This window comes from Muscardinus avellanarius (assembly GCF_963383645.1).
Source record: "Muscardinus avellanarius genome assembly, chromosome: 10".
Classification (NCBI taxonomy): Eukaryota; Metazoa; Chordata; class Mammalia; order Rodentia; family Gliridae; genus Muscardinus; species Muscardinus avellanarius.
In genome coordinates, this window is record NC_137796.1 from 106302984 (window position 1) to 106318302 (window position 15319).

Here is a 15319-nt window from a genome sequence, read left to right on the forward strand (position 1 = left end):
GGTCATGGTGATTGATGGTGATGGTGGAGATGGTGATGGTGATGATGGTGGTAATGATAGTGATGACTTTGGTGATGGTGGAGATGGTGATGATGATGGTGGTAGTGGTGATGATGGTGATGGTGACAGTGGTGGTAATGGTAATGATGGTAATGGTCATGGTGATTGATGGTGTTGGTGGAGATGGTGATGGTGATGATGGTGGTGGTAATGGTAATAACTCTGATGATGAAGAAAAGGCTTGGGTGGTATGTATCATATTATGGCCTCAGAAAATTTGGGCTACCCCATTGGTTTAAAAACTTTTAGAAGAAACAAGCCTGCCTTTTCCCTCTGTAGCCAGCGCAGAAAATCCTTTTGAAGTTGGATTCTGGAAACAGGGTTATGGGAAGCAGAAGGAGGGGCGCATTGCAGAATATCTGGGAACCCAGGCAGGTCTGCGGGGCTGCTGCTCCTACTTCCCAGGTGTGGGCAGGCTCCCCTCCCTCCCACCCCCTCCAGCCTCGGCGCCTGCCTGCTGGGCACCGCCCTCCATGCGCACTGGGCTGGGAGCTGACCTGTGGGAAGGGCTGGCAGATCCCTCAGGGCGGTGCGGGGGTGGGGTGGGGTGGAGGGCTGTACAGAGGTCTGGTGGAGATCCTGGCGGGAAGTGGAGGGAGCTGAGTCCAGAGTTGGAGGCGAGAAGAGCGGGAGCCAGGGGAGGCGGCGGCACAGAAAGAAGTCTCTGGAGGGAAGGGGCGTGGGGAGCCTGGCGCTGTCCGAGCGCCGAGCTCGTGCTCTCTTGGGGCGCAGGTGCGGGTCCGAGGGCAGAGCCGGTCAGGCGGTTCGAGTCTGGACTCGGGGAGGCCGGGTGGCTGGAGCCCGCCGCGCGGCAGAGGGGCCGGGGCCGGGGCCGGGCTGGCCATGCGGGTGCACCTGGGCGCGCTGGCCGGCGCGGCGGCGCTGACCGGGGCGCTCAGCTTCGTGCTCCTGGCGGCCGCCATCAGCACTGACTTCTGGTACATCATTGACACCGAGCGGCTGGAGAGGAGCGGCGGGGGTGCGCAGGACGGGCGGGGGGCCGCCAACCGCAGCCAGCCCGAATCTCTGAGCTCCCATTCAGGCCTCTGGCGGACTTGCCGGGGTAAGGTGCATGGGTGGGGGAGCGGGGCTGGGGCCGCGGACGGGGTCCCTGCTCGCCTGGGACTTGTTGCTTGGTGCACACCTTTCCTAAACCACAGTCCCCCAACTGCAACGTCCAGGGGTGCGGGGGAAGATGGCAGAGGGCTGGGGCTGGAGAGCCCTTCATAGATGCCCAGCTCAGCTCCAACTATTCCAGCCCCCCCCCCTGCCTCCCGGGTGGGACATTCAGGGCGACCACGGTCTGAGCTCCAGGGCCCCGCCCACTCATCCATCTGTCCGTCTGTCCATCCATCCATCCATCCATCCATCCATCCATCCATCCATCCATCCAGTGCAGAGCCAGTGCACACCGCTGATGAACCCCTTCTGGCAGGACGTGACAGTCAGCGACTCCAGCCGACAACTTCTCAGTGAGTCGGGGAAGGCGGACAGAAGGGGCGGCCCCCATCTGGTTCTCAGTTTGGGGCCCCTTCTGAGAATAGCAGGGCTGGGGAGCTCCAGGGGAGTCTGAGAAGGGGGTGGGGTCTCTTTTGCTTTACGTGTAATGTGTGGTTTAGAATTCATTCAACCAATGTGGACTGGAGGATTCCTAGGTGCCAGGCACCTAGCTGATTGAGGATTTATACCCCGGCCACGCCCTGGAGGGAGTTGGCTGGGGCCGGGATGTGTAAAGGCACAAGCTGCCTGGAGGAACCGTGGGATGCCTAGCAGGCACCTGGCCAGCCCCTCTGGGGAAGGGGGGGAGAGGGAGGGAGGGAGGGGAGGCCCTGCCCCACAATCCAGTGCCAGCTGGGCAGAAGCTGAAGGATTCAAGGCAGGCCTTCAGGAGTCAGGGGGAGTCCCCTCCCCAAGGTCCATGATGTCTATCCTGATAGTTCTCCAGTGCCTACTAGCACAGTGCCCTGCACTCGGGAAAGCTCTAACCCTGGCAAGACAGCAGCAGGCTTGCTGAATGAACACATGTGGAGAAGGGAAATAGCATACCAGTTGCGCTCATGGAAGCTGGCCACCTGCGGGACCTGGAGCTAGGTGCTTCCCACCGATGTCTTCATTGGATTCCCTGCCCACCCTGTGAAGACTCACTAGCTCCATTGTTACTTTATTATTATTTTTCAGTGAGGAAGCAGAGACCCAGGGAGGTGCCAGGGTGAGGTTCTGATGGGGAAATAAGGACTGGGCCGGGTAGACCTTCAACAATGTGGGCAGCCCTGGGTAGACTTAGTGATGCTTAAGGGCTTGCTGAGAACAGACGCATCGCTAACATGCCCACCCAGTCGGGGGCCCCTCCCTGGTCACCCTGGCCCTGGGGCACACTCAGCTTCCTCTAGTACACTCTTCCCTCTTCCTGGAGTCTCTCTGCCCCCATCCTGCCAGCTTGACTTGATGAATTCCTGCCTGTAGGATAGGTCATGTGACTTTTGAGGTTAAAATTGAACTCTCATTAGACCGAGAACCCCACAAAGGCAGGGACCAGGTCTCTCTTGCACTGTTGAAGTCTCAACATTTAGCACACAACCCAGTATGTAGTCGGTCATGAGTCAAAGTCTGCTGAACAAGTGTGGGAAATATTCAGCAACTGGCTTTCTGGAAAATAATATTTTTTTTTCAAAAAAAGCCCCTGATAGCAGGGTGTGATGGCGCCCACTTGTAATCCCAGCATCTGGGAGGCTGAGACAGTAGGATCATGGTTCGAGGACAGTCTCAGTTACTTCGTGAGGTCCTTAGCAACTCAGTGAGACCCTGTTTCAAAATAAAAAAAAATAAAAAATAGGGCTGGGTGGGATCTCAGAGGTAGAATGCCCCAGGTTTCCATCCATAGTTCTGCAAAAAAAAAAAAAAAAAAAAAGAGCTCCTGATAGGTAGTATTTGCCAATTTCTGTGGTGTAAATATTTCCAGTGTGGCAAATATCCAGCATCCCATGTGATGGCACCTGGTTCTAGGATCTTAAGTGATGCATGTAAGTTGATCTGTGCTGGCTCCCACTGGGGAGGGGGACACTGTTCCTGGAATAAACAAGAATCCCTCTGCTTCTAGCAAGGGAGATGAAGGCAGTCCTGGCTTGTGCCCTCACAGGGGTCCCCTGTGATCCTGGAATGTGTGTCTTCAGTTTCCACACTGACCAGAATGAGCAGTCAAAACCACAGTGGGTATGGTGGAAGGAAATACTCGCGAAAGACGGGCCTTATTGAGGACACCGGTGGCAGCTGGGTTGCTGTTGGAGCCCCCATTGCACATAGACATTGCTGGAAGGACACAGAGCATCGGCTCTCCTCTCCACCCCTCCTCCTAGACTGTTCCGAGCCACAGTCACATCTATGGAGTGCCGGCCCTTTGCCAGGCTGGGTGCTGACCTCCACCTACCTCATCCCGGCTCTGGGTAAACTGGGATGCCTAGCTGCGGTCGGCACCTGGCTGGTTTCTTTTTGAAAATTGCTCATGTAACAACCCTGCTCATTCCTGGGATTCTGAGAAACAGGCAGCAGTCACCCAGAGAGGCTGTTTATCTGTACGCCCTCAGTTATAGGTCTAAACTCCGGCTTCAGCACCGACTGGAAGTGTGTCCTGGTCGTTTCCTGCACCTTCCTGAGTCTCAGCTCCCTCTTGGGCAAATTGAAAGTAATTTTCATCCCTTCTTCTAAGGTTATTGTGAGGAAGAAATGGGAACACATCTTTAAAGAGCTTCATGCTTGGCCTCCATACGTGGCCAGGACTGGTAGCTATAGTTATTACCATTGCCTCATCTGAGAGAGAGCAAGACGCCCCTTCGGACTGTGTGTTCATTGCAGATCACCCCAGAGACAGCTTTCTTCCCAGAATCTCTTTTTCCCCAAAATGAATTCGGAGTTAGTCCAAGCTCTTTTATTATGTAAAGGCATTTCATTCCTTTAAGGATCTGCTGTGAAGGCCAGAAAGGGGAAGCTGTTGACAGGCTACATTGTTCTCTGAGTCAGTTTCCCAGGCAAATCCTGGTGGGGTGTATGGGCAGAAACCTTGATTTTTTTTTTCTTTCTTTCTTTTTTCTCCAAGAAACCCCAGCAGGCAGACCACTTCAGCACCCAATTATGTAACATGGAGATTGCTTGCTACCCCAAGAGCTCTTAGGCAAAACCATCACCCAGCTCATGAACAGATGCACCCCACACCCTCCATATTTCAGCTGGGAGATGGGGAGGTCGTGATGGAGCAGGGTCTGTGGTGTTACTTGGGTGTTTGCTCCTTCAGACAAGTTTTGGGGGCATCTTGGGTTTGGTGCCTTAGCCAGGGACAGGACTGATGGCCAGGAGGCCATGCAACCCAGCATAGTGGGGATTGAAGAGCCAGAGTGGAGAACCAGACAGCCCAGCGGCACCAGCCAGAGATCCTTTGGTGGCAAGTGACAGAAACCCAAATTATACTGGTTTAACTAAGAAGAATTACTGGTCCAGACAGCTCTGCCTTCCCTCTCCTCTGTGGGGTGTGCTCTCTTCTGTGTGAGTCTGGCTTTTGGCTAAGTCCTCTTGCACCTTGAAACCCTAACAAGAAGAGATTTTTCCATTTCCCAGCAATCCCAGGAAACTTCCAGCCAGGCTTGTCATTGGACCAGATCGGATCACGTGCTGAGTGCTGAGCCAATTGCTGTAGCCAATGGGGTAGACTGTGCTGATTGGGCAGGTTGAGTCATGTGTCCACTTGTAACAAGGGGCGGGAATCATCTTGGCTGAGGACTGGGAGTAGGAACCCCTGGTCATCACTTAAACAGCTGTGTGACTTCTTATGGGTCAACTGTCTCCATAAATTGGCTTTTCTGGAAAGAAATGAGATGGCACACACACAACACACACACACACACACACACACACACACACACACACAGGATGCAGCCCTGCATGCAGTAGGAGCTTAATTAATAACTCTTCCTCCTGCTCTGACGTATTGCCTCCTTGAGCCTCAAGCTTCTCATCTGTAAAATGGAGCTCCTGATTACAGACCCAGCAGACTCATTTATTTACTTTTTACGTATTTCCTTCACCTCGCTCTGGGCTAGCTGTCTGCATAAGCAGATAGAACTGTATCAGTTGATTTAATCTTCATGAGTTTTTGAGGCAGACACTGTTCTTATTATCCTCAACTATTCAGGTGAGGACACAGGGCACAGAAAGGTTTGCACAGATCTGGGGTTCAAGCCCTGACGGTTTCAATTCAACCCCTGGGTCTATCCTATTGGAAAGATGCTACGCCGAGTGCATTTTCAGTATACGATGTGCATATTTTTTAATGTGCTTTTATTGGTGCATTATAGCCTCACATCATAAAGTAAGTCATGTTGACAGTGACGTACATGCACACAGCACTTGATGCCCCCCGCCTCTCCATCTCCCCCCTCCCCAGGACAGAGCACTGAGATTGCTGTTGGTATACTCACATGTGTACACATAGTCGATGGTAGTATTTCCATTACTGAACCTCAGTCTTCCCCCTACCCTTCCCTTAGACCACCTCCTTGTGTGTACATTAACATCAGAGGCCATGGCAGCCCAGAGGAGGGGCTCCTGGCCTGCTTTTGGGGGTTCAGAGTCTTGCAACCCTACCATGCTTCCTTTGGACAGGGAGTCAGAAACCTGCTTTCAAGGAGGAGCTATACAGCTACCAAGTCAGGCAAGGCAGGGCGGAGCTGGGGGTGTGGCCAGCAGGTCTGAGAGTGGGGCAGAAAGTGCTTCCCAGGGTTCCCCATCTTTCCGCACCCTTTCTCAGCTGTATCTCCTGGGAGGAGGCTGGTCAGGCTGCTCAGAGAAGGATACCAGACCTGGAGGGTCAATGCTCAGCCTGGCACAGCCCACCAGCAGCAGCGGCGAAATTGGGAAATGACAAGATGGAGTTTGTAGTCTGTCTGGGGGCTGGGCTGGTGCAGCCGTGTAGAAAATTAAAACCAGCCCTCCCACGATGCCAGGTGCAATTCAAGAGTGGAAATGGGGAGAGGGGGCAGACACAGAGAAGAGACTGAGGACCTGACAGGCAGCAGCCTGGACCCAGGAGGTAATTCTCGGTGTGATTTATGCAAAGCTGTGTTGCAGGCAGGAAGGGCAAGAGAGGGATGGAGGCAGATGACTTTGGCCTGAGCTCCTAGGGGGATGGAGGCTTGGGCTTCAGGATGGCTTTCTGGGGTGCCTGCTGAAAGTTAAAGACACTTTTCTTTTTCTTTTTTTGGTGCTTATACACAAAGTGATTCCACTTCTAGTATCTTCCGCTTGAAGCCTCTAAGTTCACCACACCATTTGGAAAAAGTAAATAACAAGATATGTCAGGTATAGTGACCACGCCTGTATTTGGGAAGCTGAGACGGAAGCATTGGGGCTTTAAGATCAGCCTCGGCAATATAGCAAGAGTCTCAGCAACCTAGTGAGTCTCTGTTTAAAAAACAATAAAAAGGCCGGGCGTGGTGGCGCACGCTTGTAATCCCCGCGCTTGGGAGGCGGAGACAGGAGGATCGCGCAGGTTCGAAGCCAGCCGCGCTGGCTTAAGAGACCCTGTTTCCAAATAAAAAATAAAAAAGTATAAAATAGGTCTGGGAGTGTAGCCCGGAAGTAGATGGGTTTCCAGGAACCCCAGTACCACCAAATAAATAAATAAATAAATAAATAAATAAATAAATAAATAAAGGGCTGGGGATGTAACCTGGAGGTAGAATGCCCCTGCCCCTGGGTTGAATCCCCACTACCACAAAAACAAAACACGCAAACATAAACAATACAAGATACAACCTCAGTACCCATAATGGAGAAATACTAGAAACTTATATGCATAGACCCATTTTAAGAAGTATTATACAGCAGGTGAGAAGAAGATAGAACACTAAGCTGCACTGTCAAATAAAGTAAATAAATGACTGCATGTGGTGGGCATTTGTTATCCCTCCCCAAAGAAACCAATATTATATCTTTTCTATGGGCATATGACAAAATTTAAGATGTACTCTAAGTTTATGTGCCTCTAAGACAGGAAAAAAATACCACCAATTTTGCCTGTGAGGGACTGTGGATGGTCAAACACCCTGCTTCAGATAAGTGTAAAGTATGATCAAGTGGGCATCGTAGAATTGGAAAAATATGCATATCTACATAAAATACCTAAATACAAGAGGAAAGGCTGGCGGGAAGTGCACCAAAGCCAATCGGAGTCTATCTGGGGAGGACAGGAAGAAACAGGAGCTGGTGGTGGCCACATCTGTCTTTTAAAAACTTCTCTCAGAAGGAGGTTATCCTTGGCGCCATGGCGGTGGCTGGGTTTCTTTTCGGGGTGGCTGGAGGGAGGGTGATCTGTGACGCCTGGAGGTGAGGTCCATGTTGCATTGGCATCTCCTGGCTCTAGGCTTTGGCACAGCCTGCCCCCCATCTCCGGCTCAATTTACACCTCCTGGACTCACCTCTAGTCTCAGCTGGGATTTCTCTCCATCAGGAACCCTTTCCCAATGGCTCCCTGGGCTGGCCAAGCACCCTTGTTTGCTGTCCCATGACCCCTGTGCAAAGCCCCTTTGTCCCTCCCCCATCTTGGGCAGCTGACCTGATTGGCTACCTTGAGCCTCCATTTTCCCATCTGTGAAACAGGAATTAAAGACCCGGTAGAGGCAGAGGTGTGCAGGGATGAAGAAGAAACTCCTGTTCCCCCATTTTGGGGGCTCATCTTAACTCTACAGAGTCAGAGTCTATGTCCAGTGGACAGCTGGGGAGACTGAGGTTTGGAGAGACAATGGTCTTGCCCAGTGGGAGGCGGGATCAGGATATGAGTCCAGCCTTGGACCACCAGGGACATGCTTGCCACGGAAGCAGCAGGGCTCCTGCTCATTGCACCGCAGGAGGACACACACCATGCAGAACTGTGGTCATCCCAGAAAGGGGGTATTGGAAGAACTTACAGGATTTGGGGTTTGGCTTGTTGATTTTGGGGAGGGTCCAGGGAAACAGGGTTTGAGCTGGACGTGGTACAAGTCTGTGTTGGGTATCTCAATAAATCTCATCTGTAGGAAGGTAGAGAGACTGGTAAAGCGGTTTCAGTCTATAAGTCAGGAGAAGGGGGTATTTGGTCTTTTGTGGGTGACTCAGAGACCTTGTTTTTTTGTGTGTGTGGGACTGGGGATGGAACCCAGGGGCATTTTATCTCTGAGCTACACCTCCAGCCATATTTTTTTATTCTTTATTTTGAAACAGGGTCTCATTGACTTACAAAGGGCCTCACTAAATAGCTGGCCGCAAACCCGGATCCTCCTGTCTCAGCCTCCCAAATGCTGGGATGACAAGTGTGCGCCACCACGCCCGGCTCAGAGATCTTGTTCTGTCCATGCTTAGATCCCACTGTGACATGCCCTAGCCTGGCCTCTGTGTCACATTTCACATGACCTCGCCTGACGTTGCAGGTCCATGAGATCATACCCAGAAGTGCCACGGCTAGGACACGTGCCAGGCTAGCTCTCAGACACTGGGGCTGTTTCTTTCTCTCCACCTCAGTGGAGACTTCTCCGAGGTTTGCTGCAGGATGAGCAGCAGCTCCCAGGGCCTCAGAGCTGAGCGTTTGAGGCCCAGGGTGTTGAGGAACAGAATTCCTGTATTGCTCCAAAGTGTGTGGGTCTTCATGCCCACTGTGCCCTTCAGAGAGCACGGTACCAAGCCCCCACAGCTGCAGGGACGATGTCATCGGCGCTCACAGGAAAGATGTGACAGCGGGGCTGTGGTGCGTTGGCTCTGTTGACACATGTCATTTTACACGTGCAATTTGAGAGGATGGACATTCTCAGTATTTCCATTGACCCGATGGCAAAGGAGGTTTGCAAAGTTGCCTGGTAGGTTCTGGGGCTGACTGTGTGGGCCTGGGCCTGGGACAGCAGGTGTTGGGAGTGTTGGGTTTGGACGCTAAGTCGTAGGGTGCCTGTCAGTATACCCACAAGGAGGAACTCCCTGCGGCCTCTTCGGCTTTGTCCCTGTGCTCAGCACAGAGCCGGGTTCACAGCAGGCATGCGCCCCACATCTGCTGAATGTAATAAGTCTTAGGAGACCCCTGGACAGGGCTGCTCCCTTTTCTCATTCTTATTTAATAGAGGCTCAGAGTGGTCCAGCCATTTTTCCAATGTCACACAGCTTGTCCATCCCAGGGGTCTCTTAACAGCATCCCAGCCACGTCTCAAACATCTCTGCATCCCATGGGCACATCTTCTCCCAGCATGTCCAGAGTTACGGCTGGAGACGGTGACATTTCCAATAAACTCGGAATCAATATTCATGTTCCAAGACCACGGTCCGGAAAAGGGAAAAATTAGCAGAGTATGGTGGAGACACACACACACACACACACACACACACACACACACACAGAGCTAAAACAAACTTCAGCAGGAGATCTGACAACCCTCCCACTGGATCCTGATCTTACCCAGACATTTAATTGAATGCGCGTCAATTCGGCTCGCCTTGTCTGGGGACTCACGCCGGGCCGCAGGGGCCGAGCCGGCTCCAGGAACCTCATTAATTTCTACATGAGAAATGACTCCAGTGCTCAGCCACAGTCCGGGGGCAGTGCCGGGTGGGGTCGGGGCTCACAGGGCCCGGGTTTTGCACCTGCTGTTCTACTTGAGAAGAAAGGAAGGAGGGAGGGATGGAGGGAGCCTGGGTCTTGGCCACAGAGTGCCCTTCTCCTCAGGCGTCCCTGGGGCGGGTGTGTGTGTGTGTGTCTTGGGCCTCCTCTCCTTGGCTTGGCACCGCGGGTGGCACCTTGAGGGGGTTGAAGACAGGTCACGTGGTCGGTCACAAGGGAGGTGGAGGCTGAATGATGGATGGTCTCCAATGCTTTTATTTTGATAGACCATCAGTTCATTTTCTGTTGTCCATAACACAGGACCACTGTCTGGGTGAGTTTTAAAGAAAAGAGGTTTCTTTCAGCTTATGGTTCTGTAGACCCCTGGTTGAGAGCCACGCCTGGGGCCACTTTCTTGCTGGCCGTGTCCTGAGATGCGCAGGGCATCGCTGGGTGAGAGACAGCTTATGTGTGTGTTTCTTTACCTCTGTGTGTGTGTGTGTGTGTGTGTGTGTGTGTGTGTGTGTGTGTTACCTCTGAGCTGTATCCTCAGCCCCTGCATTACTTTTTAATTTTTTAATTTTTTTGCGGTCCTGGGGATGGAACCCAGGGGCATTCGACCTCCGGGCTACACCCCCAGTCTTATTTTTTATTCTTTATTTTGAAACAGGGTCTCACTGAGTTGTGAATAGCCTCACTGAGTAGCTGAGGCTGTCCGCGAACCGCGATCCTCCTGTCTCAGCCTCCCAAGTCCTAGGATGACAGGCGTGTGCCACCACGCCCCACTGGTGTCTACATTTTCTCATCTCCCTCTTCTCACCGAGTCACCAGGATTCAGCCATGGGGGGCTCCACCAGGACCACCTTAACTAACCCTGATCGCCTCCGGAAGGACCCACCCCTGAACACCACAGCTGGCCCAAGCTTTCCACACTCTTAGTCCCCCACCGTGGGCTAAATTTCAACCCATGGACCCGGGGGGACACTCAAACCACCTTGGAGCCCCAGAGTCACAGGACACAGCCCTGAACACCGCCCCGGCCCTGCACACTGCGGCCCCTCTCTGCCCAGGTCCTGCTGAAACACCACCCGGTCCTGCCGGCCCTGCCTCCTCTATGCTCCAGCCCAGACACATCCTTCAATTGTCACTTACTTATTTATTCATTATTTTATTATTTTCTGTTATGTGTTCCCATCTCCCAATTCTTATTTACTTATTTTTCTTGCCTAACACCACGCACTAGATTGTCGGCCCATGAGGATCCTGGTTTATTTGCTCCCGAATTCACACTGAACGCACGAGTGACTGAGTAATAGTACTTCTTCTTATCATTAGGGGTAGGGGTGCTGGCCTATCGTGGGCACCTAGAATTGTCTGTTGATTGAATGCAGGGCCTTAGCAATCCTCTGCGGCCGCTGTCCTCTCTTTCTCTTCCAAGCCATGCACGGGACCTTTGTGATTCTGCTGCCGCTCAGCCTGATCCTGATGGTGTTCGGGGGCATGACGGGGTTCCTGGCCTTCCTCCTCAGAGCCTACCTCCTCCTCCTGCTTACCGGGGTCCTCTTCCTCTTGGGAGGTAGGTGTCCCATCTTGCTGGGCCCCCGACTCCAGGAGGGGCTGGCTGGAGGGGGGCTGCCTGTGAACACTTAGCACATGCTGGGGAGGGGGCGCTCTAATCCCAGGAAAACAGCAGGGAAGGGAACAGCTTCCAGGAGCCTTTCTCAGAGTTTTACCACAGAGCCGCACCTGGGCCCACGCAGCAGTGGCTTTGGGGCTGCGGCCCGGCGAGGCCCCGCTCCAGCACCCTGGTTCTGTCTGCCGCCCACCGGCCCTTCTGCAAGACGTTGCTGCGTAGATTATTAAAAGTCAGGCATGGCCAGGCGTGGGGAAGCAAACAGCACCAGGTGTGGTGTCAGGAAGGGTCCGGAGGCTGTGGCTGGGTGCTGCAGGTGCAGGCGAGGGGCCGCAGGACGTCAGCCAGGCAGGGGAGCAGGTTCTGGAGGGCTCTGGCACCTCGTGGGAGCGCAGCTGGGCACGGCGCGCTGTGCCCTGGACACTGCCAGCCTGGCGACGCCGAGTGCGTGAGGCCACAGATAGGGGGCAGCCAGCGGAGCCATTCCACAATGTGAGCCGGAAGTACAGCGATTCTCACTTGTCCAAAACGACGCACAAAGAGAACCAGAACGGAAGGCTGGGGCAGGGGCCGTGGCTGGGCTGCCCTGCCTGCAGAGTGTCAGCTTCCGAGAGACGGAGCCAGCCCACCGCGGCCACCGGCCCCGAGTGCCTGGTGTGTTGAAAGGGTTCCACATTACCAAGGACGAGCTGACGCCATGCACATCTGGAACCCACGGAGGGGAGAGGGAAGGAGCCTGCGGGTGTGGAGATGGTGCCAGGCTGACCTCCAGGCCCACTTCACTATCACCATGGGCCGTAATGTTCGCCCAAGGGCGAATTCTCCAAAGCAGCACCCTGGTAGAACTCTCTAGGATGGTGAGGCCCCGGGCCAGCTCCTGTGGCAGAGCTGACGGGAACTGGGAACTGCGCTGTTCACTGACTTGAACTTGATGCCGAGAACCCTGCGCGGCCCCGTCTAACGTCAGCGGAGGCCACTGCACGCCCTTCTGGCGGCAGCTTAGGGCGGGCAGAAGCGCCCACAGCCCTGGGGACAGGGAGCCCCTAAGAGGCCCAGAGGCCAGACGGGGCAGATGCGGGGAAGACCCTGGGCTTTGCCTGCTCAGGCTGGCTCAGGCAGAGTGTGTGCTGGGCCCAGAGGAAAAGGGGCAGGGGCGGGGCGCCAGGCGGGCCAGGGCCCAGGGGCCCAGAGTGGACACCTGGAGGCCCGAGCTGGGAACGTGAGGAGGAGGAGGAGGAGGAGGAGGAGGAGGAGGAGGAGGAGGAGGAGGAGGGAGAGGGAAGGACTGGGAGGAGGAGAGGAGGCGTAGAAGGAGGGGGGAAGTAAAAGACCAGGAGGAGGAGGGGAGGAGGAAGGAGAGGATGACAGGGAGGAGGGGAGAAGAGAAGGCCCTGAGGAGGGAGAGGAAGAGAGGAGAGGATGGCAAGGAGGAGGTGAAGGAGGTAAAAGGAAGGACGAGGGAGAGGAGGAGGGAATAAGAGGGGGGATGAGGAGGAGAGGGAGGAAGAGGAGGAGGATGTTGGGGGGGAGAAGGAAGAGGAGGAGGAGGTTGGGAGGAGAAGGGTAGCATTAGAGGAGGGTGGAGAGGAGGAGCGGGAGGAAGAAGTGAGGAGGGGGATGGGGAGGAGAGAGAAAAGAACAGAGGAGGAGGAGGGGGAGGAGGGAGAGGAGGAAGAGGAAAAAGGAAGGGGAGAAGGAAGGGGAGGAGTTGGGGAGGAGGGAGAGGAGGAGGGGTAAGGGACAGGAAGAGGAGGGAGGGGAGGAGGGAGGAGGGGAGGAAAAAGGGCAGGGAGGGGAGGAATAGAAAGGTGAGGAGGAAGATGAGGGAGGGGAGGTGGAGGGAGGGAAGGAGGAGGGTGGGGAGGAGGGAGAGGAGGAGGGGTAAGGAACAGGAGGAGGAGGGTGGGGAGGAAGAAGGACGGGGAGGGAGGGCAGGGAGGGGAGGAATAGGAAGGTGGGGAGGAAGAAGGTGAGGAGGGAGGGGAGGTGGGGGGAGGGAAGGAGGAGGGTGGGGAGGAGGAAGAGGAGGAGGGTAAGGGACAGGAGGAGGAGAGAGGGGAGGAGGGAGTAGGGAGGGCAGGGTGGGGAGGAATAGGAAGGTGGGGAGGAGGGCGAGGGAGGGGGACGGAGAGGAGCGGGCGGAGGAGGGAGGGGAGGAGGGCGAGGGAGGAGCTGGCCGGGAGCCCCAGCGCCCGCCCCTTGCCCCGCAGCCTTGGTGACCCTGGCGGGCATCAGCGTGTACATCGCCTACTCGGCCGCGGCCTTCCGCGCGGCGCTGTGTCTGCTGGGCGAGCGCGCGCTGCTGGACCAGGTGGACATCCGCTTCGGCTGGTCCCTGGCGCTGGGCTGGGTCAGCTTCGCGGCCGAGCTGCTCACCGGGGCGGCCTTCCTGGCGGCGGCGCGCGCGCTCGGCCTGAGGCGGGGGCAGGAGCAGGCGGCGTAGCCCTGGGGTGTTCAGCGCTGTGAGCTCGTCCCGGTGTCCATCCCCGACCCCCATCGCCTGAAATAAACAACAGCCCTCTAGCCAAGAGCGCATTATTCTCAGGTGTGTGACTCAGGCTCTGTGGTTCATCTTCACCCCTTCTTCTTCACCTCTGTTCTTCCCTCGGTCCCTCTTTGTTAAGAGACGTTCAGGGCCATCAGAGAGGTTAGGTAACCCGTGGGAAGGTGCACGGCACCCCAGTCCATCACAGCCTCTTGCAGGCTCAGGCCGGCTGCCAGGGTCCTGGGTGCCCAAGTCCCCAGCTCAGCCCCTGCCTCGGCTTTCTGCGGCCCAGGCCCCAGGGTGCGGTGGGACCCCAGCGGGAGGGTGCGGAGCTCTGGGTGCTCAGAAAGGAGGGAAGGGGTGAGGAGGAGCAGAGTATCTCCCCTGTCATGCCTGGGGTCTGCGCTCATCCTCCCGCCTGTCCTGAGCCTCTAGAGACAGGTCCTCTCCAGTCGGTCCTCCGCTGGGGCTCCCTTCTGGAAGTTTACAGCCATCCCAGAGAGGGAGGGCCCCCATGGTCCCCGGTGACCAGCACATGGGCGCCTGTGTCACCTCAGGAGGTCAGAGGCCCCTGGGAGGGGCAGCAGGGCCTGAGGATCGCAGCCACTGACCACACAGCCATCTGGACTGCCTCCCGCCCACGGGCCCCGTGCAGCTCCGTCCCCTCCAACCAAGCAGAGTGCCCCAGGCCCAGACCTCAGACCCGAGTCCTGAGGCCAGGAGGCAGGGAGGCAGGAGCCTGGGGCTCGGAGCTGCTGGGAGGAGAGGCTGCTGCAGCAGGCTGGGGCCAGGGCTGATCCGCCTTCAACACGGTGATGTCAACCTCCCGCTGACATTGCCCCACCACAAGGCCACCATCGTCCCCGTGACGTCACGGGCCTCACCCTGACGCCAGCATCAGTTGGCGGCCGGTGGTGCTTACTGTGCATCTGTGCTAATCCACGTACTGCTCACTTATTCACTCAACAAACACTTACGGGAGGCCACTGCCTGCCAGGACGAGGCTCTGGCTCTCGGGGACCCAGCCTTGCTCTCTGAGCAGCCACTTAACCGAGGCGAGAGAGGCAGGTGAAGTCGGGAGCTGCTGATGAGGGCTGTGCAGATAAGCAGCAGCCTACCGGCAAGGAAACCGAGGTACAGGCGGCTCCTTAACTGGCCCAGGCCTCAAAGAGCAGAAGGGATCCAACTCGGACTGAAACTCAGAACCAGCAAGAAGACTGTCTCCTCACGCCAGTGCCCAGGGCGCTATCTGTTCCTGGGCTCCTGAGCTAAGGCAGGGAGTGATGGTCACTGGACAGGGAGAGCAAGATTTTGCCAGGAGGAGGGGGCCATGCTGCGGAAAGGGCGGTCTTTGCCGCCACCTGCTGGCCACATTGTGGAACTGTGTCAGATGACAGCCATTCCCAGTCAGTAAATGACATTTGTCTCAGCTCAGATTCCCAGTGCCTGGGAGCTGAACACTAGGGGCAGGGTCCTCCACTGGGGTGCCTCCCCTTGCCCAGGACACCTGGCCACATCTAGAGACAGTTTTGTTAGACTG

The 15319-nt window shown here is 55.8% G+C and overlaps 1 protein-coding gene across 1 annotated transcript; it reads left to right on the top strand.

Moving 5' to 3' along the window:
• Positions 1–903: 903 nt before the first annotated feature.
• On the top strand, positions 904–13737 carry TMEM114 (transmembrane protein 114; the record flags this gene model as incomplete). The annotated part of the gene is made up of 4 exons (XM_080702850.1): positions 904–1123; positions 1455–1532; positions 11100–11237; positions 13505–13737. The coding sequence occupies 4 exons, from the start codon at positions 904–906 to the stop codon at positions 13735–13737; spliced, it is 669 nt and encodes a 222-aa protein (XP_080558976.1).
• Between the last annotated feature and the right edge of the window lie 1582 nt (positions 13738–15319).